At 40.3% G+C, this 26,144-nt stretch overlaps 1 protein-coding gene across 7 annotated transcripts in view; it reads left to right on the top strand.

Moving 5' to 3' along the window:
• Window positions 1-24,894, top strand: part of UEVLD (UEV and lactate/malate dehyrogenase domains) — a 69,277-nt gene extending 44,383 nt beyond the window's left edge. For 4 of the 7 annotated variants that reach the window (XM_009186451.4, XM_031653365.1, XM_021925954.2 and 1 more), the window contains 5 exons: window positions 7,648-7,818; window positions 9,951-10,124; window positions 18,481-18,541; window positions 20,488-20,611; window positions 22,040-22,832. In XM_009186451.4, coding sequence (XP_009184715.3) covers window positions 7,648-7,818; window positions 9,951-10,124; window positions 18,481-18,541; window positions 20,488-20,611; window positions 22,040-22,207 — 698 coding nt within the window. In that variant the 3' untranslated portion in view covers window positions 22,208-22,832. Of the gene's footprint in view, window positions 1-7,647; window positions 7,819-9,950; window positions 10,125-18,480; window positions 18,542-20,487; window positions 20,612-22,039 lie in introns of those variants that run through there. The other 3 variants (XM_021925957.2, XM_021925956.2, XR_004177498.1) reach the window with 2 other exon arrangements.
• The last annotated feature ends 1,250 nt before the right edge of the window (window positions 24,895-26,144 follow it).

Genomic DNA, 26,144 nt, shown 5'->3' with positions numbered 1-26,144 from the left:
ATCCACCTGCCTCAGGCCTCCCAAAGTGCTGGGATTACAGGTATGAGCCACCGTGCCGTTGGCTTGATCACTTGTATCAGAATCACCTGAGGTGCTTGTTAAAATTATAGATCTCTAGCTTCTTCCCCAAGCCTACAGATCTTGAATATCTAGAGGTCAAACCTGGGAATCTACATGTTAGACAGGTTTCTCAAGTAGTTTTTATATTCATTAAAAGCAATATTTTTCAAATTGTGAGTAGTGATACAATAGTAGATTGTGAAATTAGGATAGTGGATGGATTATGAGCAGCATTTTATAAAAAATGAACTGATAGAAAAAATGTCAGCATGTATGGTAAAGGTGTTTTTTGCAGTGTTTTTGTGGCGTTTACATATATCCCTACACATATCTTGGGTATCGGGTTATGATATAAAACATCTCTCGTAACACAATTCATGAGCTGGGCACTGTGATGTGTGCCTCTACTCTCAGCTACTCCAGATGCTGGGGCTGGAGGATCATTTAAGCCCATTAGTTCAAAACCAGCCTAGGCAGCATAGTGAGATCCTGCCTCTTAAGAAGAAGTTTGAAGTTCACTGTGTTGAATTTGAGAATCATTGATTTCATCATCAGCTTTCCTCCCTTCCGCTTAATCCAGGTAAATAAGTCTCTCATTAGCCTCAACTTGCCTGTCTTACTTGCTCTTCTTAGTTCCTTATAGCCTGAGTCACCTTCTCCCTAGGAAACCTTCAAGAGTAACCCTTTTGCCAGATCACTCATTATTCTTTATGCTCCTAGTGTTGATGTCTGCAATTTGTATTGTATCATTTTTTTCTCTTACTGTGAAATTTTATCAATAGACCTACCATTTATTTTGTAGACAACCCTTTCTAAAGATAGGCATAACATATCAAGTTCATGGCCTTAGTTTACTACATATAGTAAATCTTTGATAGTCTCAGCATTCTTTTTTTTTTTTTTTTTTGAGACAGAGTCTTGCTCTGTCACCCAGGCGAAGTGCACTGGCGCAATCTTGGCTCACTGCTGACCTCAGGTGATGCGCCCGCCTCAGCCTCCCAAAGTGTTGGGATTACAGCCGTGAGCCACTGCGCCCGGCCTCAGCATTCTTTATAGAACTCCAAAACCCAGCTCACTGCAGCAGTAATGATTAAACCATGCGCCTGAACTGAGCAGTGATTTCCTACATTGTTTAAATATGAGTATCCCTGTTTAACACTTTAAAAATCTACACATTTCACCATTTCAGTCTATTCATTGACTGAAACATAATGCCCAAAGTTACTATGAATTCATTCATTGGGATTTTCCCCTCCAAAAGAACATAGGATTTTTTTTTTTTTTTTTTTGAGATGGAGGCTCACTCTGTTGTCCAAGCTGGAATGTAGTGGCAAGATGATAGCTCGCTGCAACCTCCACCTCCCGGGTTCAAGGGATTTTCCTGCTTCAGCCTCCTGAGTAGCTGGGACTATACGTATGCCCCACCATGCCTGACCAACCTGTTTTTTCTTTTTCTGAGACAGAGTCTCACTCTGTCGCCAGACTGGAGTGCAATGGCGTGATCTCAGCTCACTGCAACCTCCGCCTCCCAGGTTCAAGCGATTCTGCTGCCTCAGCCTCCCGAGTAGCTGGGATTACAGGCATGCACCACCATGCCTGGCTAATTTTGCATTTTTAGTAGAGACGGGGTTTCACCATGTGGGTCAGGCTAGTCTTGAACTCCCGACCTCAGGTGATCCGCCAACCTCAGCCTCCCAAAGTGCTGTGATTACAGGCGTGAGCCACCACACCCGGCCTAATTTTTTTATTTTTATTTTTATTTTTTGAGACAGTCTTGCTCTGTTGCTCAGGCTGGAGTGCAGTGGTGCAATCTCAGCTCACTGCCACCTCCGCCTCCTGGGTTCAAGTGATTCTCCTGCCTCGGCCTCCTGAGTAGCTGGGATTACAGGTGCACACCACCACGCCTGGCTAATTTTTGTATTTTTAGTAGAGATGGGGTTTCACCATGTTATCCAGGCTGGTCTCAAACTCCTGGCCTCAAGTGATCCACCTACGTTGGCCTCCCAAAATGCTGGGATTATAGGCGTGAGCCACCACACCCAGCCTTCAGGAAGATTTTTAATAGCTATCATCTTAGCACAGTTTTCTAGACTAATGGTCATTATCATTAGTATGAGAGAACACAAATTTCTAAAATTTTGGGTCATATTAAAAAATAATTTGAAAAGAGTATGTTCAATAATTTTTAGTACTGTGAGAATGGTTTAATGATATACCAGATAAATGAAAATATGTGTAGTGTCTTCAGTATATTCAGACTGATAGAGTAGCTAGAATATTTCAATAGCTCTCCACAGTATTTACACATCATTATTTGATACAGAGTTACCTGGTCTTTCAGTATTTTAAATAATCAGCACTGTTTTAAAATGAGTTCATATTTCATTCATCATAACATTAGCCTCATCTGAGAACAGTAGTATATTAAAGCATGAAATATTATTTACTGGGTGTTTTGACATACTTGATTTGATCATCCCTTAGTATAACTGTGACCAGCCTTTGGTTTAGGTTGTAGACCTTGGCTTAGCAGGAAGGATATAGTTTTTTCTGGGCTACCTATAGAAATGGGAAAGAGGTGAGAGGCTTGTGTCCTTATAACACAGATGCTGACTGAGTTCTTGGCATGGGAAGAAACTTTACCATTATGCTAAGTCTAAGTGAGACAGCTCATATTTGAACCAGGCAGTCTCATTTTGAAGCTCTCCTTACTAACCCTTGTACTACGTTGTGTGATATATAGAGTAGGGACAATATCATGTTCACTTTTGTTTTCTTAGGGCCTAACATATTACCTGAGACATAACAGGACCTTAGTAGGGGTTTGTTGAATTCATTATTGTCAAATGAATTTTTATCCTGATGCTTTTTTTTTTTTTTTTTTTTTTTGTGACGGAGTCTCACTTGATCACCCAGGCTGGGGTGCAGTGGCGCCATCTCAGCTTACTACAACCTCCGCCTCCCAGGTTCAAGCGATTCTCTAGCTTCAGCCTCCTGAGTAACTGAGATTACAGGCGTGTGCCACCATGCCCTGCTAATTTTTTTGTATTTTTAGTAGAGACGGGGTTTCACCATGTTGGCCAGGCTGATCTCGAACTCCTGACCTCATGATCCACCCACCTCGGCCTCCCAAAGTGCTGGGATTACAGGCATGAGCCACCGCGCCTGTCCTATCCTGATCCTTAACCTTGTAATTTATAGCTTTGTATAATCATGCTTAAAGTTCTTTCTAATTCTCTTTATAATCTTCTTCCCTTATTAAATCATCAACTTGTAAGGGAAGACTTGAAGAGTCAGACAAAGATTTTGAGTGCTAGGTACAAGGAACTTAGTTGTCTGTGGAGCAATGCTAACCAAACCTGGCTGTGCATCAGAATCATCTGGGGGTTTGCATTCCTGGAAGCTATTTCCCCTTATATATTTAAGTAAAATCTTCAGAACATGGGCTAATCTGCATTTTTATTAAGCTTCCCAGGTTATGCTTAGGCACTTAGCTCAGCATTTAAGAACTGCTGCAAGGGATTGATAGAAATGGAAGACTCTACTTGGTCAGAAGCAGCTTAAAGTTCAGATAAAAAAACACATGCAATATGTAAACAGTCATTCATGACAAGAGAGTGAGGAGACACTATGTGATTAATGCCAAGAGAGTGGTCCAGACAGGGAGGACTCGAAGTTGGGTAGAGACAGAGATTGCTTTCAGCTGATTAGGATTGAGATAGTTGCTGGTTCTTTTGGGACTGGGGAGATTTGGACTGGCAGAAAGTTGGGGGAAATGTTCTAATTGCTATGCGACTAGATCTTGGAGGTGGAAAGATGAGTAAGAAACAAATAACCCCTGCTCCCCTAGAGCTCATAATATGTTTGATGTAGACAGTTAAGCAGATGTTTGTCAAACATGTGGTAAGTGCAGTGAGAATTTGAGCAAAAGCCAGTATCAGGAAAATTAGGTAAATTTTCTAGGGAATGAATATAGACCAATTCAGCCTGCATCACAAGTTTATGTAGGAGAATTTAAAGAAATACTGAGCTGGGTGCTGTGGCATACACCTATATAGTACCTCCTACTTGGCAGGCTGAGGCTGAAGGATTGTTTGAGCCCAGGGATTTGAATCCAGCCTGGGCAACATAGCAAGACCCCATGTCTAAAAGAAAACTTTGAAAGAAATACTGGCTTTTAAACTCAAAGGAGGCCGGGCACAGTGGCTCACGCCTGTAATTCCAGGACTTTGGGAGGCCGAGGCAGTTGGATCACCTGAGGTCAGGAGTTCGAGACCAGCCTGGCCAACATGGTGAGACCCTGTCTCTACTAAAAATCCAAAAATTAGCTAGGCATGGTGATGGACACCTGTAATCCCAGCTACTCGGGAGGCTGAGGCAGGAGAATCACTTGAACCTGGGCAGAGGTTGCAGTGAGCCAAGATGGCACCATTGTACTCCAGCCTGGGTGACAAGAGTGAAACTCCATCTCAAAAAAAAAAAATTAAGGCCAGGCGCGGTGGCTCACACCTGTAATCCCAGCACTTTGGGAGGCCAAGGCGGGTGGATCATGAGGTCAGGAGATCGAGACCATCCTGGCTAACACGATGAAACCCCGTCTCTACTAAAAATAAAAACATAAATTTAGCCCTGTGTGGTGGTGGGCACTTGTAGTCCCAGCTACTCAGGAGACTGAGGCAGAATGGCCTGAACCCAGGAGGCGGAGCTTGCAGTGAGCCAAGATCGGGCCACTGCACTCCAGTCTGGGAGACAGAGCGAGACTCCCTCTCAAAAAAACAAAAACAAAACAAAGTAAATAAATAAAAAATAAAGGAATTGATTTAAAGGCCTGAGAGCTTGATGGGAAAATCTTTTGGAGTAGGAAACCTTTCTTGTACTTTTGAAATCATATTAGGGGCCGGGTACAGTGGCTCATGCCTGCAATTCCAGCACTTTGGGAGGCCAAGGCAGGCAGATCACCTGAGGTGAGGAGTTCGAGACCAGCCTGGCCAACATGGTGGAACTCTGTCTTTACTAAAAATACAAAAATTAGCCGGGCACAGTGGCGGGCACCTGTGATCCCAGCTACTAGGGAGGCTGAGGCAGGAGAATCGCTTGAAACCGGGAGGCAGAGGTTGCAGTGAGCCGGGATTGTACACCACTACATGCCAGCCTGGGCAACAGAGTGAGACCCTGTCTCAAAAAAATAAAACAAAAAACAAAACAAAACAAAAAAAGAAAAGCAGTCACATTAGGTAGCCACTACTGTTTACTCCTAAGTCAACCTTGAAGATGAGGAAGCTAAAGGAGCAAAGAAAAGAAATCACAATAGCCTGTGGCCAGATTGTAGAGTTATAAATTGAACTGTCCACTGATATTTCATAATATGGACAGACCACCTAACCTCTCCACATAACAATTTCCTCATCCTTATGAGGGTGTAGTAGTAAGTTTCTAAATGTAGCATAGTGTTTAGTAGCACTTTGAAGTCAGACTGCATGGGCTTAACCTCTGGCTCTACACTTCAGCTCTATGACTTTGAGCAGGTTATTTAACTTCTCTGTGCCTCAGATTTCTCATCTGTAAAATACTCCATTGTGTATTGTTGATTAGATTAAGCAAATAAATATATGGAGAACTGTTAGAACAGTGTTTGACACATATGGAATTGTTAAGTGTATCCCTTCCAGCTCTAATGTCTTCTAATTTTTGAGGTTTTGACTCATCACCAGGTATCCACTGTGAACCCTACAACATTGGAATTACTTAAGAGGACTCATGAGGAACCATAATTAAAATATAGGACTTAGTGTTTAGATCTGCCATCACTACAACTGTATCAGAATAGGAAGTAAAATTAGATAATGCATCTCCAGTGGACACATTGCACAAATGTTTCCTTCTGAAACTTGTTCAGAAAGATGGCCTTAGCCGGGTGTGGTGGCTCATGCCTGTAATCCCAGCACTTTGGGAGGCTGAGGTGGGTGGATCACCTGAGGTCAGGAGTTCGAGACCAGACTCACCAACATGGAGAAACCCCACCTCTACTAAAAATACAAAATCAGCTGGGCATGGTGACACATACCTGTAATCCCAGCTACTTGGGAGGCTGAGGCAGGAGAATCTCTTGAACCTGGGAGGCAGAGGTTGTGGTGAGCCGAGATCATGCCATTGGACTCCAGCCTGGGGCAACAAGAGCAAAACTCCATTTCATAAAAAAGAAGAAAGATTGCCTTAGGGGCCTAATTAAGAATATAAACAATGGAGTCTGCTGTCTCCCTGAGAGGCTAATATTCATTTGTAAATGTTGAATGGACTGATGCCATTCTAATTACTTTATTATGGTTCTCTTATTTCTGATGTTGGTAAGATCTGGCCACGGTTTGGGCATGTACTTACTGTAAAACACACTGTGCAATGGTGAGTAATATAGTTGTAACAGCATAACATGTGATGGAGGGTCAAAGGTGCTCTGGAGTCAGAGTGAACTCCATAGACTAGCTTTTCCTAAGTCATAACAGTTGATGACCTGTAGTTCCCATTGAAAGTAGTAGTTACCCAAGTACCTTCAGTATAAGAAAAGTCAATATTTACAAATGAGGCAGGTGCGGTAAAGTCTCAGCTTCTCAGGAGGCGGAAGCAGGAGGATTACTTGAGCCCAGGAGTTTGAGTCCAGCCTGGGCAATATAGTGAGACCTTGTCTCTTTATTAAAAAAAAAAAAAAAAAAAAAAAAAAAGCCAAGATATTTAATTTAGAGATTTTTAAACCACTCTTTAGAGTAGAATCCTTGATAAGTAAAACAGATTTTTAAAAAGCAGCACTACTCTGCTTGGATAGGCCAAAGTAAGTGGCCTGGAGCTGTGCTTACCAGACTTCTTCCTACTTATTTCCACTCCTCCCTGATGGCCTCCGAGTTTCTTTCAAGGAGCTTTAGGGCGCCTAAACTCACAGTTTAGGAAACGATGGTGTAATTGATTTTAGGTTCATTTTGCCTATAGCATAATATATATTTTCCCTTAAAATTGTAACTTATATTAAAAACTCAGTTCCTGTTTGTAGGTTTTAGATCCCATAATTTATTTTGTTTATTACTATTGCTATCTTCCCCCATTGGGATACACTCTTACTCTTTTTTATTGAGACAGAGTCTCACTCTGTCGTAAGACTCTGGAGTGCAATGGCGAGATCTCAGCTCACTGAACCTCCGCCTCCCGGGTTCAACCGAATCTCTGCCTCAGCCTCCTGAGTAGCTGAGACTACAGTCACACACCACCATGCCTGGCTAATTTTTGTATTTTTAGTAAAGATGGGGTTTCGTCATGTTAGCCAGGCTGGTCTCAAACTCCTGGCCTCAAGTGATCCACCAGTCTCAGCCTGCCAAAGTGCTGGGATTACAGGCGTGAGCCACCACACCCAGCCAACACTTACTCTTAACCCTCTATTTGGAGGCAAACCTCTGCATTTTGTATGCTTTTGTGGATATGGGGTTGATTTATGGGGAGGCATGCCTAAAAATTCTCTGTTGAAAAGAACAACCTTTTAATTGTGAACTAGAACTTGATTAAATCTTGTATCTTCAGCTCAGACTGTTTCTTTTCATTCACTAGATTTGTCTGCCTCTGCTCATTCCAAGGTGGTGATCTTCACAGTCAACTCCTTGGGTAGTTCTCAGTCCTACCTTGATGTGGTACAGAGCAATGTGGATATGTTCAGAGCCCTTGTCCCAGCTCTGGGACATTATAGTCAACACAGTGTCCTGCTCATTGCATCTCAACCAGGTAAAATGCTTTATTTTAAATTAAGTTGATGGTCAAGTGCATCAGTAGAATTGCCATTATTGATAAAAACCATAAAACTTTAGGGCCAGGCACAGTGACTCATACCTGTAATCCCAACACTTTGGGAGTCTGAGGCGGGCGGATCACCTGAGGTCAGGAGTTCGAGACCAGCCTGGCCAACATGGTGAAACCCCGTCTCTACCAAAAATACAAAAGTTAGCCAGGCATGGTGGCGGGCGCCTGTAATCCCAGCTACTTGGGAGGCTGAGGCGGGAGAATTGCTTGAACCCAGGCGGTGGTGGTTGCAGTGAGGCCGAGATGGCGTCACTGCACCCCAGCTGGCCAACAGAGCGAGACTCTGCCTCAAAAAACAAAAACCAAAAAACAAACAAAACCTTTAAATTATAAAGAGATGGCTAGAATATTCAGCAAAATTGCCTATATAATAAACAGTGTAGTATTCTGGCAACCAGTTATTTGTTATGACTAACATGATCTAGAAGGTTCCAGCATACAATTTTTTAATGAAATATGATATTATGTTCTAGGTTTTAAGCCATACCTTCCTCAGTGAGAAGATGTTTAAACTCCCAAGAGAAAAATGCAATGACTTATATGCATATTTTGTTAATTCTGAAGTGTCAAAAATGTTAGCATGCCACAGTACGTTTTTAACATTTTGTATTTTGCAGGTTGTTTTGGAATTGTCATACTCAAAAATAGAAATGTTTTCAAAGAGTTAGTTTGTACTGGACTCAAATTGGTGAACAGATTTTTTTTAAATGTTCCCAATGTAGGGGTATTGTACACATTTCACTTTTTTTTTGGTAGTAATTTGTTGAGTGACATTGATCTCTTTAATTCTTGACATCCTTTTGGAATGTAAGAAAAAAGTAGTTGTGTTTTCATTTATAATGCTACACTGAATCCAGGTGGCATATGAATCAGTATTTTAATTTAACGATAGAAATTCAGTTAGGCTGGGCGCAGTGGCTCACACCTGTAATCCCAGCACTTTGGGAGGCCAAGGCAGGTGGATCACGAGGTCAGGAGATTGAGACCATCCTGGCTAACATGGTGAGACCCCATCTCTACTAAAAATACAAAAAATTAGCCGGGCGTGGTGGCAGGCACCTGTAGTCCCATCTACTCGGGAGGCTGAGACAGGAGAATGGCATGCACCTGGGAGGCGGAGCTTGCAGTGAGCCAAGATCGTGCCACTGCACTCCAGCCTGGGCAACAGAGCAAGACTCCGTCTCAAAAAAAAAGATAAATTCAGTTTAAGATAGATGTAAAAGAAAACTCAAATCAATAAGAAGAAATTATTTTTTGTTTTTTTGTACCAGTTTTTATCCTCACTTAACTGTTCTAGGAATTATCTATTTTCTACCCCTGACAATTATATATTTAACAATAAAATTTGGCCAGACACAGTGGCTCACGCCTGTAATCCCAGCACTTTGGGAGGCTGAGGCAGGTGGATCACCCGAGGTCAGGAGTTCGAGACCAGCCTGGTCAACATGGTGAAACCCCGTCTCTACTAAAAATACAAAAAGTAGCCGGGTGTGGTGGTGCACGCCTGTAATCCCAGCTACTAGGGAGACTGAGGTAGGAGAATCCCTTGAACCTGGGAGGCAGAGGTTGCAGTGAGCCCAGATCGTGCCACTGCACTCCAGCCTGGGGGACAGAGCAATACTCCGTCTCAAAAAAAGCACACCCACACACCCACACACACACACACACACACACAGAGTAAAATGTATCTTGTTGAAACCTTGTCAGTGTTTCTAATGTATATTAAAAATATGTTATGGGCCAGGCACGGTGGCTCACGCCTATAATCCCAGCACTTTGAGATGCCAAGGCGAGTGGATCACGAGGTCAAGAGATCGAGACCATCCTGGCCAACATGGTGAAACCCTGTCTCTACTAAAAATACAAAAATTAACTGGGCGTGGTGGCACGTGCCTATAGTCCCAGCTATATATATATATGTACATATATATATATATATAATGCTGCAGTACATTGAGGACCTAATATAGTTACTAAAATAATAAATATTTTGTGAGCTAGGCTAGAAGTATATATTTTTTAACCTTTACATTTTTTACTTTGTATGCAATATTTAGTGGAAATCATGACCTATGTGACATGGAAACTGAGTGCATTTCCTGCAAATCGAGTGATTGGAATTGGATGTAATCTGGATTCACAGAGATTACAGTATATTATTACAAATGTTTTGAAGGCACAGACTTCAGGCAAAGAAGTATGGGTTATTGGCGAGCAAGGAGAAGACAAAGGTAAGAAGTACATTTTTAGGCTGGGTGTGGTGGCTCACGCCTGTAATTCCAACACTTTGGGAGGTCAAGGCAGGATTGCTTGAAGCCAGGACTTCAAGACCAGCTTGGGCAACATAACAAGACCCCATCTCTACAAAATGATATAAAAAATTAGCCAGACACGGTAGTGCATACCTGTAGTCCCAGCGGCTCGGGAGACTGAGTGGGAGGATCCCTTAAGCCCAGGAGGTCAAGGCTGCAGTGAGCCATGATCGCACCACTGCATTCAAGCCTGGGTGACAGGGTGAGACCCCATTGCTAAAAAAAGAAGTACGTTATTATTAGTTATAACCAAAATTGCCAGTGGTCATGGCATTCACATATATCTGAGGACCCCAGAATTGTGGGCTTAATTGGCTTTGTTCCACATTTGAGTGTGCCTTCTGTATAACAGGCCCTATATTGTGAATAAATTCCTCATATGTGTCATTCTGATTGTAATTACTTTTCAGTAAATTTAAAGTTAGACAAGACCACTTAGTAGGATTTTATATTTTTTAATTGAATTTCAGAGTCCAGGATTAATTTAAAACTTTAATTTTCCAGAAAGAAACATTTAAATAAACTTTAAAGCACCTATAGAACTCTCCCTTTACTCTCCCCACCCTTCAACCTTGCTTACCTTTCCCAAGTTCAGACCTTCTCCCTAGATACATGCCTCCTGTCTGCTGCTTTTTGAACATAATTTTCACTCATTGTTTATCCCTATGGCCTTTTTCTCCAACCACTTGCTCTTTCCCACAAAAGGCATTCAGTTTCCTGTATTGGAAAGCTCCTTTTCCTATTTCAAAGGAATGCTTTCCTTATTTGACTTAAGAATCTCTTCCCTTACTCCTTTATTGTTTCTCTCTTGCTATAAAGCCAGGTTAGTCAGTGATTAAAGTGCTTTTTACCCTGATTTTGTTCATTTAAGTATATGAGTACAATAAAGATACAGTATACTATTTGAGTAAGTACCAAAGTGAGTACTATACACTTACAGTGCTTGGATACTTTTATATATATATATATATATATTTTTTTTTTTTTTTTTTGAGACGGAGTCTCGCTCTGTCGCCCGGGCTGGAGTGCAGTGGCCGGATCTCAGCTCACTGCAAGCTCCGCCTCCCGGGTTTACGCCATTCTCCTGCCTCAGCCTCCCAAGTAACTGGGACTACAGGCGCCCGCCATCTCGCCCGGCTAGTTTTTTGTATTTTTTAGTAGAGACGGGGTTTCACCGTGTTAGCCAGGATGGTCTCGGTCTCCTGACCTCGTGATCCACCCGTCTCGGCCTCCCAAAGTGCTGGGATTACAGGCTTGAGCCACCGCGCCCGGCCTGGATACTTATGAGTGAGCATTTACATTGGCTGAAATTACTAGAGAAAATTCTATAAAGGCCATTTGGAGTTTGAACTGGAGTTTGGATGAATGAATAGGATTTTAATAGATAGTGAAGAGTAGGAAAAACATTCTAGGAATGGGAAATCAGAATTAGGCAAAAGCAGAAAGTTAAGTATGGCATATTCATGGGATAAAAAATGTGGACTACTTGTCGCAGAAAGTTTCAACCAGATAAATCTAATTGAAATTACATTTTGAAGATCTGTGAATACTCGATCGAAGAGTTGGAAAGTGATTTGGGGGAAGTTAGTCATTACTTCATCATTTGAAGTACTTTACTATTAATTTCACTCAGCATGTAAGTGCTGCAAGGTAGAGCATGATACAGAAAATAACCTCTCTGGGCTGGGTGTGGTGGCTCACGCCTGTAATCCCAGCACTTTGGGAGGCTGAGGTGGATGGATCACAAGCTCAGGAGATCAGGAGCATCCAGGCCAACATGGAGAAACCCCATCTCTACTAAAAATACAAAAATTAGCCAGGCATGGCAGTGCGTGCCTGTAGTCCCAGCTACTCGGGAGGCTGAGGCAGGAGAATCGCTGGAACCTGGGAGGCGGAGGTTGCAGTAAGCCAAGATTACGCCACTGCACTCCAGCCTGGGTGACAGAGCGAGACTTCATCTCAAAAAAAAAGAAAAGAAACAAAAAGAACCTCTCTGCCTGTGAGGAGGTGATAATTTACTTTGAGAGTTCGTTTTTTACTTTAATGCACATTAAAAAGTTAAATAGATGTCAGACCATATTTCCACAAAGCAAATCACCTTCTCAAAACTATTTCCTTGGAATTTAAACTGTCATCTATACTTTGATGCCATTAAAATAAAATATTAACATTGATGATATCTAGGTTAGCGGTAACTTAAAAATTTGTAGTTTTCTGTGTAGTAAAAATATGTAGTATTTATGTAATTTTTTTTTTTTTTTTTTTTTTTTTTGAGACGGAGTCTCGCGCTGTGTCACCCAGGCTGGAGTGCAGTGGCACGATCTCGGCTCACTGCAAGCTCCGCCTCCCAGGTTCAGGCCATTCTCCTGCCTCAGCCTCCGAGTAGCTGGGACTACAGGCGCCCGCCACCACGCCCGGCTAGTTTTTTTGTATTTTTAGTAGAGACGGGGTTTCACCATGTTAGCCAGGATGGTCTCGATCTCCTGACCTCGTGATCCGCCCGCCTCGGCCTCCCAAAGTGCTGGGATTACAGGCTTGAGCCACCGCGCCCGGCCCCGTATTTATGTAATTTTTAAGAAAAGCATTTTAATCCGTGGCTCAATCCTATTGATCGAATCCCTAGACATTCATTACTTGAATACATTTGCTCCAAGTTCTTGCTTGCTACCATTTTCCAGGGTCCTGTTGATTAGCGTGTAGTGTCAGGGAGCATTTGGAGCTTCAGAAGCATTTTCGCTCAGTCACACTGTCAGGTGTGATCAAACTCAAAACCCAACATAGACCAAACCCTCTGGTCCATGTTGATCTCTTGCTTGCCTGGTTATTGCACATCTCACATCTTCCCCTCTAGTCTACCCTATAAATGATGTGAAATTAATAGTATTAGTCAAAACTTACAGAGTGTTTATTGTGTGCTCTCACATATTAATTCAATCTTCCTAGAACATGTTGTTATTTTCAGAAGCTTTCAGAGGCTTCCTCTGACCAAACCATTAAATTGCATTGCTTGGCACTCAGGGACCCCGAAAATATAACCCTAATCTTTCCTCCCAATTATAGTTTGGGAGATAGCCATGTTACGAGAGAGCTGGAAGGGACCATCTATTACATTTTGTTTTAGGGAGCCAGTGAATGTAGGCATTGTAAAAGTGACCTGCCTGGAAGCCTACAGCTTTTAGGGTCAAAGGACTAGCACCCAGGTCTTTTGTCTCCCAGGCCTACCCCACAGCTTTGCCACAGGGACATTTACCCACTTTTTTTACCTCATAATTCCTTCGCCTTCTCGGCCATCTTATTGATATCTTTCAAGGTCTAAGTCAAGCACCCCTTATACAATAAAGGTTTTTTCCTGATCACATCACTTCACAGTGATTTCTTCACTCCTTTGAGCTAAAGCTATTTCAGTCTATAAGGTAATAAACTACCTATTGTCTCATCATGTTTCTTTTGTTGTCCTGCTGCTTGTTCTTACCTGATTTGTGTGTGACCTTCTCCTTATTTAGAGTGCAAATTATTAAGTTCTTTTAGTTGAAAAAGTAGTACATTCACACTGTAAAAATAAGTACAAAAAGATATGCAGTGAAAAGTCTCCCTTAGATGCCAGAGACTCAATCCTTCTCCCTAGGGACAATCACAGTTATCAGTCTCTTTTATAATCTTCCAGAAATATTCTATGTATAGACAAGCACATATGTGAAATAGACATCATACATCATTCTTCACCTTGCCCTTTTACTTACCAATATGATTGTGGAATGATTGCGCAGTAACATAGAGCTCATTCATTCTTTTTAACTACTGGATATACCATAATTTATTTAACCAGCCTCTCCACTTTACAAGTTTTGAGGAATAGTTGATATACAATAAATATTGGATGAGTGAGAATGTATGAAATATGGTTGTATTAATTTCTCAAGTCTCATAAAGAGAAAATACAGGCTGATGTGACGTGATAAATATATCACCTACCCTAACCTAGTATATTTGGGTAAAGGAAGAAAACAATCTAGTAGAAGTTATTGTGAGCTCTTCAAAGAGGAACAATTTAAAACCTACCAAAAAGCAGTTTGTGTTTGATTAAATGACCTTTCATCCCAAATATAGGAATTTATTTTCAGAAACATTTATTGACCACCTGCTTTGCTCAATAAACACTGTGTTGACTGCTGTTAGAACTATATAGATGTGTAAGAACCTGACCTTGTCTTTAGGAAACTTTGAGTCTAATACTGGAAATGACTGGAAGGCTGTATTGACATACTCTGAGAGAGGTCCAAGAGAAGTAGAATAAAACCACAGGGAAGAGATGTAGTAATTCTGTCTTGAGGTCTCAAATTGGAACTAGAAATAGAGAGATGTAGGTGCATGCAAAGTGAGATTGCATAAATGTAGTATTGTGTAATATTTGACACACATAATGCTAGTGTTAAAACATAACTGAGCACTGATGAATCCATACTCAATTAAGAACATTACCAATACTGAAGTTAAGTATTTACTTCTCCCCAGTCCATCTCCCTGTCTGCCTTCTAGAGGTACCATGTGATCACTTTTTATTCTGTCTTCTACTCTTCTTGAAGAGCTAGTTATATCCATGGATAGGTATATTTACTTTGGCCCTGGTGTCAGAAATGGATTAGAAGCTCCCTCTGCTGGTTTCATGTACAGATACCAACTGGTTAGACTTTTGTATAAGTGATACCATCACAGTAATTGCAATTATAATTACTTTTTATTGTGCCTACTATGTGTATTAAATATTTTGCATATCTCATTTAAATTTTATAAACTCTCTGTGCAGGAGTGGTGGTTATCCAGATTTATACATGAGGAAACTTAAGGCTCAGTGAGATAAGTAATTTGCCCAAGGTTACATATCTGTGAAGGGCAGAACTGAGATTTGAACCCTAATCTGACTCTGAAGCTGTGCTCTTCCTTGCTGTCACTTAAGATAATTTATCTAGAGCATTTAGTACAGTATCTGGCACAGAGCAAACACACAGCAAATGGTAGCTATTATTACAGTGATTGGCAAGACAGTGATGAATAGAAAATTGGCAGAAAGACATATAAAAATACTCTTTGAAGTAAAGCAACATTAGGATTTGGAAACAGATATAAGAGTAGCAGTTGTGTAAATAAAATATTCTCTTCAGGTATTACAGAGACAAGCGACAGCTACAGCCTAGGGAGGAATCACATGACATACAGGACCTTTAGATCTATTTCCTGCTTCATCTTCTCCCATTCTCCCAGGCATTCTATGCTAGTCAGATGGTTGACTTGCAGTTGACTGAATGGTTCATGCACTCTCATGCCTCCTTACCTTAGGAACTGCTGCTTCCTTTACCTGAACTCGTTCACTTGGCTAACTCCTGCTTATCCTTTAGGATTGGGCTTGAGTGCCACCTCTCCCAGGAAGCCTTCCTTAAGTTTCCAAGTTAAGTAAGTTCATACAAATAATGTAACCAAATTTTTAAAGTAATCTACCTATTTCCCTTCTATCTAAGTAAAACATATATGCCAAAACACATTTTTCAAAACACTCGGGCTAATGTTTAAAGAAAGTAATCCACCTATCACCCTTCTATCTAAGTAAAACATTGTTAAAAATCCCTTAATTTGTCCACATGTATTTATATTTTTCATAAAACAGTTCATGGTTTTGTGTTTTTTTCTTATATAAAAACTTTTGGCTGGGTGTGGTGGTGCATGCCTGTAATCCCAGCACTTTGAGAGGCTGAGGTGGGTGGATCACAAGGTCAGGAGATCGAGACCAGCCTGGCCAACATGGTGAAACCCCATCTCTACTAAAAATACCAAAAATTAGCCAGGCGTGGTGGCAGGCACCTGTACTCCCAGCTACTTGGGAGGCTGAGGCAGGAGAATTGTTTGAACCTGGGAGGTGGGGGTTGCAGTCAGCCGAGATCACACCACTGCACTCCAGCCTGGGCAACAGAGCGAGACTATCTTAAAAAAAAAAAAAAAAAAAAAATTTAAAACTTTTCTGTTTTTCAACTTAACTATGGCAAGTATGTTTTCCCCTTTCTTACCAAATATAATTATGAATTGTGTGAGAGGTTTTGTATTTTCTTCTGTGTACCCAACACCATGGTAAAGAATACGTGCAAGAGGGGCCAGCTGTGGTGGCTCACGCCTGTAATCCCAGCGCTTTGGGAGGCCAAGGCGGGTGGATCACTTGAGGTCAGGAGTTCGAGACTAGCCTGCCCAACATGGTAAAAACCCATCTGTACTAAAAATATAAAATTAGCCGGGCGTGGGGGTGCACACCTGTAATCCCAGCTACTTGGGAGTCTGAGGCACACATCTGTGATCCCAGTTACTTGTAAGGCTGAGGCAAGAGAATCGCCTGAAGCTCGGAGGCGGAGGTTGCAGTGAGCTGAGACGGTGCCACTGCATTCTATCCTGGGTAACAGTGAGACTCCATCTCCAAAAAAAAAAAAAAAAAATGTACAAGAGGACACAAAAGAAGAATACATGGTCCCTGCACTCTGGGAGCTTATAATCAGTTTGAGGAAGGGAGGCATCTGGATACATATGGGGTCCTTTGTTGCTGACACATGACTAAGTGGCCTAATTTTGAATGTAGTTTAGAATTCTTGTATCTTAAAACATATTATTCTATAGCCACATGTATTTTTGTTTTGCCTACTCAAATATGTGCAGATTTGTATCAAAGAATGTCTTCATACAGATGAGAAACAGATGAATATTGAAAAGGTTTCAGAATGTTACCGGCAATTTCAATTTAATATTAAAGTTCGGTTGGGCTCAGTGGCTCACGCCTGTAATCCCAGCACTTTGGGAGGCCAAGGCGGATCACCTGAGGTAAAGAGTTCAAGACCAGCCTGGCCAACATGGTGAAATCCTGTTTCTACTAAAAATACAAAAATTAGCTTGCTGTGGTGGCAGGCACCTCTAATCCCAGCTGCTTGGGAGGCTGAGGTAGAGGAATTGCTTGAGCCCAGGAGGCAGAGGTTGTAGTGAGCCAAGAGTGTGCCACTGCACTCCACCCTAGGTGACAAAGTAAGACTGTGTATCAAATAATAATAATAATAATATTAAAGTGTGATATAAATTTCTAGTCTGGCCGGGCGTGGTGGCTCACACCTGTAATCCTATCACTTTGGGAGGTTGAGGTGGGTGGATCACCTGAGGTCAGGAGTTCGAGACCTGCCATGTTTCGCTAACATGGCGAAACCCCATCTGTACTAAAAATACAAAAATTAGCCAGGTGTGGTGGTGGGTGCCTGTAGTCCCAGCTACTCAGGAGGCTGAGGCAGAATTGCTTGAACGGGGAGTCAGAGGTTGCAGTGAGCTAAGATCACACCACTGCACGCCAGGCTAGGTAACAGAGCGAGTCCATCTCAAACAGAAAAAAAAAAAGAAAAAAGAAAAAAAAACATATAAAGAAATTTCCAGTCTGTGTATACAGCTTTGAAGTTTTGAATTGTTTTTATAAATGATATAGTGAGAGGAAATGGGCAACCCAGAAGATTCTTTTAGAAAACAGGACCCTGGGGCCAGGTGCGGTGGCTCACTCCTATAATCCCAGCACTTTGGGAGGCCGAGGCAGGTGGATTACGAGGTCTAGGAGTTCAAGACCAGCCTGGCCAACATGGTGAAACCCCGTCTCTACTAAAAACACACACACAAAAATTAGCAGGGTGTGGTGGCATGCACCAGCTACTCAGGAGGCTGAGGTGTGAGAATTGCTTGAACCCAGGAGGCAGAGGTTGCAGTGAGCCAAGATCGTGCCACTGCACTTCAGCCTGGGTGACAGAGCAAGACTCCATCTCAAAAAAAAAAAAAAAAAAAAAAAGGAAGAGGATTCTCTGCCTCTGTAATAGCTATGGAAATTCTAGCCCAAAATAGGTGATCAGATTATTCCTTACCTGGTGAAATTAGTCTCAGTGCATTTCTCAGCAGAACAAATGTCAAGTGCTTATAGATTTCTACTTTGATAGTAAAATGGCCCTTGCAGAACTGTTACCGATGAGAGAGAACAGGTAAGGAGACGGCAAGTAGACTTTGGGGATAATGTTTTTTGTAGTTCAGAGTTTTCTTCACCTTGGGCTAGTGGTATAGCACATTTATTGTCATCCAGTGGAAAAATCTAACTTGCTAGAAATGAAAAAACTTCTATATAAATATTAGCACAGGTACCCTTGACTGCAAAAGATCGGTTATCACATCTTAATCCAAAGAGAGTCATTGGCAAAACATAATTAATTCTTCATCTAATTTTTAGTGCTCACATGGAGTGGCCAAGAAGTAATGAGTCATACCTCTGAAGTGCAGCTGTCCAACAGGTAACACTGACTGGAAATTTGCATTTATCCAACGAAAAATCATGTACTTCATAGCTAACAGCTATTTATACAGTATGTACTTACCAGGCTTCTGAAAAACAAAACTAGTATGGACAAACACAAACGTATAAAGGAGCACTGTTTTATATTCTTTGATTTCTTATCTGAAAGTAGATCTAAGAGTGCTTTGCAAGCTTTTTCAGATAACACAGTTCACATTTAAAGGGAAAAACATGTTCTTTATTTGTAGACAGTGATTTACTGCTTCTATATCTAAACATCTGAGCCTCGCTCTGTCACCAGGCTGGAGTCAGTGGCGCGATCTCGGCTCACTGTAACCTCCGCCTCCTGGGTTCAAGTGATTCTCCTGCCTCAGCCTCCCAAGTAGCTGGAATTACAGGTGTGCACCACCACGCCCAGCTAATTTTTTGTATTTTAGTAGAGACAGGGTTTCACCATGTTGGTCAGGATGGTCCCAATCTCCTGACTGCATGATCCACCCGCCTTGGCCTCCCAAAGTACTGGGATTACAGATGTGAGCCACTGTGCCAGGCCAACAATTTTCTTAATGTAGAAGATAATTTGTCCACACCACTTAAAAATGAATATTAATCACATGCAAATAGAACTGGAAATCAGTCTAATGCGAATGGATAAGCCATATTATATGTTCAGGCAAACAAAAAGTGTAACACACAGATCCTTTTATCTTTTGCTTTTATCCAGAGGCCTTCCAAGGGTCTGTACCCCATAGGCAGGACTCTACACAGAATTTATATTCATGCCATTTGTTGTTTCACTGTCACATAATAACATTTTCCTGAAGTCTGAGAGGTGGCATTTTTAGTTTTCAAAGCCATCAGCTTATGACTTTTAGAATATAACAACTGGAAAAAGTGTTCTGTTTTTTATTGAGAAGATTAGTGTATGGTATAATCCATTCTAATCTGATTATACAATCTTGCATTTATACTTTTTAAAAGGAAAAAATTTAACTGTTTATATATTTTTATCATTTACAAAAGAATGTATGCTTATTATAAAATTTCAAATACTGCAGATATCTATAAAGTATTAAAAGAAATTAAAAAGCTAAGGTAATTCCATTTTTCAGAGACAACCATTTTTGACAACTTAGTGTCCACATGCCCAAAAAATTTTTTTCTACTCAGGAGGCTGAAATGGGAGGATCAGTTGAGCCCAGGAGTTTGAGACCAGCTTGGGCAACATAGAGACCCTATCTCTAAAAAGAAAAAATTGTTTTTCAGTGCTTCTACAAATGTATAATAATATAGATTTGTGTTATTCAAACTATCCTGCAACTTGATTTCTTTCCTTAATGATAAATCTCAGACATTTTTGCACATTGTACATGTAAATCTACCTTATTCTTCTCAAAAGCTACATAGTACTACATGGTAGTGATTTGTTTAACCAGTCCTCTTTTGATGAGTTGTTTCCAAATATGCAGACATGCTTATTATGTACATCTTTGCACTCTTGAGCATACTGCTATAAGATAAATACCTAGAAGAGGAATTTCTAGATCAGATGTTACCAAATCTTCTTCTTAAAAGGTTAGATCACTTTACATTCTCAACCGCAGTTATGGGAATGCCAGTAGTTTCTCCAAGTTAATTATCAGTCTTTTTAATTTTTGCCAGTTATCGGTAGGCAAATTGGTATTTATTGTTTTAATTCATATTTGGTTAAATATCAATGGCAGTGAACATTTTTTATGTTATTAGGTCATCTGTATTTTCTTTGAACTGCCTAACATCTTAAGAAAAGTTTAAATAAACATTAGATTATCTATAGGCTTCCCTAACAATTGCTGTATAACTCGTTTCTGTCATAGAAACATCTAATTAATACCTTAACCAGAATGTAAAACTAAATGTGCATATTCTGTGGATTTTCTGAGATCATATATTTTTGTAACCTAGAGCCATGGAACTGCTTAGAGTAAAAAGTCAAAGATCCTGGTCTGTTGGACTATCAGTAGCTGACATGGTTGACAGTATTGTAAACAATAAGAAGAAAGTGCATTCTGTATCAACTTTAGCAAAGGTAATTGCTATTCTTATTCTCATTATATTTTAAACTTAGATATTATTAATACAAAACTAGCAAAATCATTATTCATACTCTAACCCCAGGTGTCTTCAGTATTTTAGAGTAATAGGAGAAAGCAGTTTAGTTTAAGCCCTATCCTACTTAGCTATGAGAAGTCTGCCAGCTTGGGCAACATAGTGAGACCCCCATCTTTACAAAAACAAAAACAAAACTTTGCCAGGCATGTGACAGCCACTCAGTAGGCTGGGGTGGGAGAATCTCTTGAGCCTGGGAGGTTGAGGCTGCAGTGAGCCATGTCACTGGACTCCAGCATGGACAACACAGCGAATCCCTGTCTCCAAAAATAAAATCTTGACTGGGTGCGGTGGCTTATGCCTGTAATCCCAGCACTTTGGGAGGCAAGGCGGGCGGATCGCTTGAGGTTAAGAGTTTGAGACCAACCTGGCTAACATGGTGAAACCCCTCTCTACTAAAAATATAAAAATTAGTTGGGCATAATGGCAGGTGCCTGTAATCCCAGCTACTTGGGAGGCTGAGGCAGGAGGCAGAGGTTGCAGTGAGCCAAGATCACACCACTGCAACTCCAGCCTGGGTGACACAGGTTGAATTAATTGAACACTAAATTCTAGTGTTCAACAGCACAGTAGGGTGAGTGTGATTATTAATAATTTATTGTACATTTCAAAACACCTAGAAGAGGGTGGGTGTGGTGGCTCATGCCTGTAATCCCAGCACTTTGGGAGGCCGAGGTGGGAGGATCACTTGAGCTTAGGAGTTCAAGACCAGCTTGGGCAATATAGAGAGACCTCATCTCAACAAAAAAAAAAAAAAAAGAAAGAAAGAAAGAAAGAAAAGAAAAACAAAATAGCCAGAAGAGACCATTTGGAGTGTTTTCCACACAAATAAATGATAAATGTTTGAGGTGATGGATAGCCCAATTACCCTGATTTGATCATTATACATTGTATGCATATACTGAAATATCACATGTACCCCACAAATACATACCATTATGGTACCAGCGTTTTTTTTTTTAAGACGTTATTGTCATTTGACTGTGCCCAGAGACCATCCCATGGCCCTCCCCAGGAAATCCATTCTTAACTATTTTTTTTCTTAGCCCCCAACCTGCTACCCATATTGCAGGGGGCTAGCTTACTTCTCTACAAAGTGGGTGTCTGACCAAGTTGCTTCCATCTCTCAAAAATTTTCTGAAATGATAAGTTTATAAAATCAATGAATGATTGTGAGGTCTGGACTTCTAAAAATAAAATAAAAATAAGTAAATGAACAAAAAAACCTTTTTGAGTCCAACTTGTATCACTTTGTCTTAGAACTAAGAAAGCAAGAAAGTATGCATTTTTGTATTAACTTCTTTGCAGTGATTTAGTTCTATTAAAACCCTTATTTTTCTCATTTCAGGGATATTATGATATAGATAGTGAAGTGTTTTTAAGTTTGCCTTGCATCCTTGGAATCAGTGGAGTATCTGAAGTCATCAAAACCACACTGAAAGAAGATACAGTTTCTGAGAAACTCCAAAGCAGTGCATCCTCAATCCATGGTCTCCAACTACAGTTAAAACTTTGATTCTCAAATGCAATTTAAGAGGCTGGACTTCTACCTAAAGGGAAAAGTCATTTAATTTTACCAATATATATAGGTTTGAGAATTTCTGTATCCTGCTATTTATCCTTACAAACTGCTTGGTTAAAGTAGAGGGTTTCTTGATTAGCTCTGTGATTTAAATCCTTAAGAAGTTACATAAGGAGGGGAAAAATTAATTTTATTTGGGGTTCTTGAGATATCTATGCTGTTCTTTAAATCTACAGCAGGGGTAAACATTCATCTGAAGTATGCATCAATTTAAATCATATATCCTAAACTAAAAGCACAGTTCACACTTTGGGAATATTTTATAAGTAATACATCTTTAAACGAAAATTACCCTTTGACTTTTATAATAAACATAAGTTCAAAGCCCAGTATGGACTTACAAAATCTGTATCAATTGTACATTCACAGGATCCACAGCTTAAGTTACTAATGTTTCTTGTGTAAAATCCTGTTGGTAGTACTAGTAAAGCATTATATTTCCCTTCTTCAAATTAATTAGCTACCAAAAAATGGAAAAGAATTTTACATGCACTTTAAAACAGAAAATGGAAAGTGAATTTTTAAAATGATATGCATTAAAAGTTTAATTTAATTTCCAGTGGGACTTTATGAAATTTTCTATAACTTCTTCCTAGAGTATATAAGATCTCCAACATCTCATAAACTAATTGTGATATTAGTAGAACCATAGACAAATGTATATTTTTAGTGGAAATAGATTATGAATGAAAGCCAAGCAGCTTACTTTAGAGCCAAACTATGAGATTTTCATTAAAAACATTGGTCATAATAGGGAGAGGTCGAACGGACTCTCCCCATTATTTGTTCTGAGCAAATCCTTTAACCTCTCCTGATCATACAGTTCAGAGCACACTCTTTGGTGATAGATCAACAGCAATATTTTCTTATGTGAAAGATAGCTTATTATTACTATTGTGACATTACAACTGATAGTAACAGTTAACATTAACACTTCATATACACCAGGCAGCATGATAAGCACTTTATTATTTTACTGAATCCTCACAACAGCCCACAGAGGTAAAGACTATTACCATCATCATTTTATAAAAGGAAATTGAGGTTTAGGCCTCAAGAAGTCTTGGCGATTAAGGGGCACTTATCCATACAACCTCTACTTTTTCTAGGCACTAAAAGGGGGAAAAGGCTTAACAGCCAAAATAGTTATCAAAAGACCCTAAAGTTGGGGTCCTATACACCATGAAAGGATTACTTTCATTCTCATGTAAGGGCATGCTTTTATAGAAAACAAACATGGGCTGGGCGTGGTGACTCATGCCTGTAATCCTAGCACTTTGGGAGCCCGAGGCAGGCAGATCACGAGGTCAGGAGATCGAGATCATCCTGGCTAACGAGCCTGTCTCTACTAAAAATAAAAAAAATTAGCTGGGTGTGGTGGCAGGCGCCTGTAGTCCCAGCTACTTGGGAGGCTGAGGCAGGAGGACGGCATGAACCCAGGAGGCGGAGCTTGCAGTGAGTGGAGATCACACCACTGCACTCCAGCCTGGGCGACAGAGCGAGACTCCATCTCAAAAAAAATAAAAAGTTTAAAAATTTGCCAGGTTTGGTGCTGTGCACCTGTAGTTCCAGCTACTCAGGAGGCTGAGGCAGGAGGATTGCTTGAGCCCAGAAGTTCAAGATTACAATGAGCTATGATCATGCCACTGCACTCTAGGCAACACAGTGAGACCCTGTCTCTAAAAAAATAAAAATAAAAATAAATCAAGCATATAGGTTAATCTAGACGGAGATAGGAGGGTTTATAAGGGCAGACACATCCTAGGTAAAGAGGAAATAGGCAAACTAACACTGTTTTAGTGTAATAAGGAATGCTTATAATGATGAACTTTAGTCATAAAGAAAAGGTGAAATTATATTCAGTAACCCATGTTTAGGAAAGCAGAAAAGTATTTAATATGCTTGGAAAGATTCCCACCAGAGTTAACTGGATAAAAACTTTGGACATTTGAAGAGAAAAGCATTTAGGTCTATGTAATTTCAATATGCACGCGAATTAGTTCATGTTACCCTAACAATGTATTCTTACTGTCCTTTTTTATGAAATAGGAAAGTAAAACTGAAAGAACTATTGTTTTTAAAACTAGCCTTTTCTAATATTTGATATCTAAAGTTAGATAATATGTAATATGCTTTTGAACAATAACCAGAAAATATTGTATAATAAATTACCAATAACTCATTAATTATAAAAGGAACATGTCAATACAACAAATGTTTATTTAACACCTACTGTTATTCCACATACTGTGTTAGAATTTGACTATTCGAAGATGAATAATAGTCTTTGCCCTCTGGAAGGCCACAATGAAGGAGTAATTCTCTGTATCAGATATTTCTTTGAGTGTTAAGTATATTGGTAATCATGTTGTAAATCCCAGTGTAAGAAGCAATATCACCACCACCACCTCCCTATGATTTTGTGATAATTTGACATTCTCAATGCTTGTTAACTTTCATGTTTTTATTTTTACAAAATCATGCAGAGCTTGTTACAATTTTTAGTGGGGTTTGGATTAAAATGCTTTTTTGATGTAGCAGAAGACAAATTTTTTTCCATTTTCCATTGTTTTCCTTAAATATTAAGAATAATGAACAAAATAAACTGATTTCAAAATCACCAGATGATCCTTCATTTATTAAGTGAAAGGAAACAGTCAGATTAAGGAGATTTTTTCATACAATTCACACAGCACCCAGGATATTTAGTTATTTTGTGTAAAATGAAGAGACTAGATTTTATCAATTGTTTTCAAACTTTTAAAAATTATTTTTAGCAAGAAAACTTTTTAAATCTTTTTGTTTTTGAGCCAGGTTCTCGCTATATTGCTCAGGCTGGACTCAAACTCTTCGGCTCAAGTAATCCTCCTGCCTCAGCCAATGGAGTAGCTGGGACTGCAGGTGCACCATCAGCTTGTGTTTTCATCTGTGATAATCGGGGGATTTAAAATTCTCCACTAATATATGTGAGGACAGAAATCAAAATGCCTAATGAGTGGAAAAAAACTCATATTTAGTGTTGAAATGGCAAGCAACTTTCAAAAGCATTTCAACTACTGTTACCTTCACATCAAAAAATTAACTGATTTTGCATATTTCTAAAACCACAAAGACTTTTTCCCCACACACATTCAATCCTTCATGGTTCCAATGAAATAGATAAGAAGTTAACACTGTATATTGAGGTAGTGTTGACCCTGAAAGATTGCAAAAGACTGATAGTGAACATGCAGCAAGAAAGCTTTTTAAACAATATATTGCTGGCCACAGTGGCTCACACCTGTAATCCTAGCACTTTGGGAGGCTAAGGTGGGAGGATCACCTGAGCCCAGGAGTTCTGAGGCCAACCTGGGCAACAAATTGAGACCTCATTTTTACAAAAAATTAGAAAATTAGCTGGGCATGGTGGCACACGCATGTGGTCCCATATACAAGGGAGGCTGAGGCAGGAGGATCACTTGAGCCAGGGAGGTCGAGGCTGCAGTGGGCCATGTTCACACCACTGCACTACAACCTGGGCAACAGAACAAGGCCGTGTCTCAAAAAATATATAAATAGGCTAGGCGCAATGGCTCAGGCCTGTAATCCCAACATTTTGGCAAGCTGAGGTGGGTGGATCACCTTAGGTCCAGAGTTCAAGACCAGCCTGGCCAACATAGTGAAATCCTGTCTCTACTAAAAATATAAAAAATTAGCTGGGTGTGGTGGTGGGCACCTGTAATCCCAGCTACTCAGGACGCTGAGGCAGGAGAATCACTTGAACCTGGGAGGCAGAGGTTGCAGTGAGCCGAGATCACACTATTGCACTCCAGCTTGGACAGAAAGAGCAAAACTCCGTCTCAAAAAAAAAAAAAAAATATATATATATATA

The sequence above is a fragment of the Papio anubis genome, chromosome 12, assembly GCF_008728515.1.
Source record: "Papio anubis isolate 15944 chromosome 12, Panubis1.0, whole genome shotgun sequence".
Lineage (NCBI taxonomy): Eukaryota > Metazoa > Chordata > Mammalia > Primates > Cercopithecidae > Papio > Papio anubis.
This window is presented reverse-complemented; position numbering and strand designations above follow the sequence as displayed.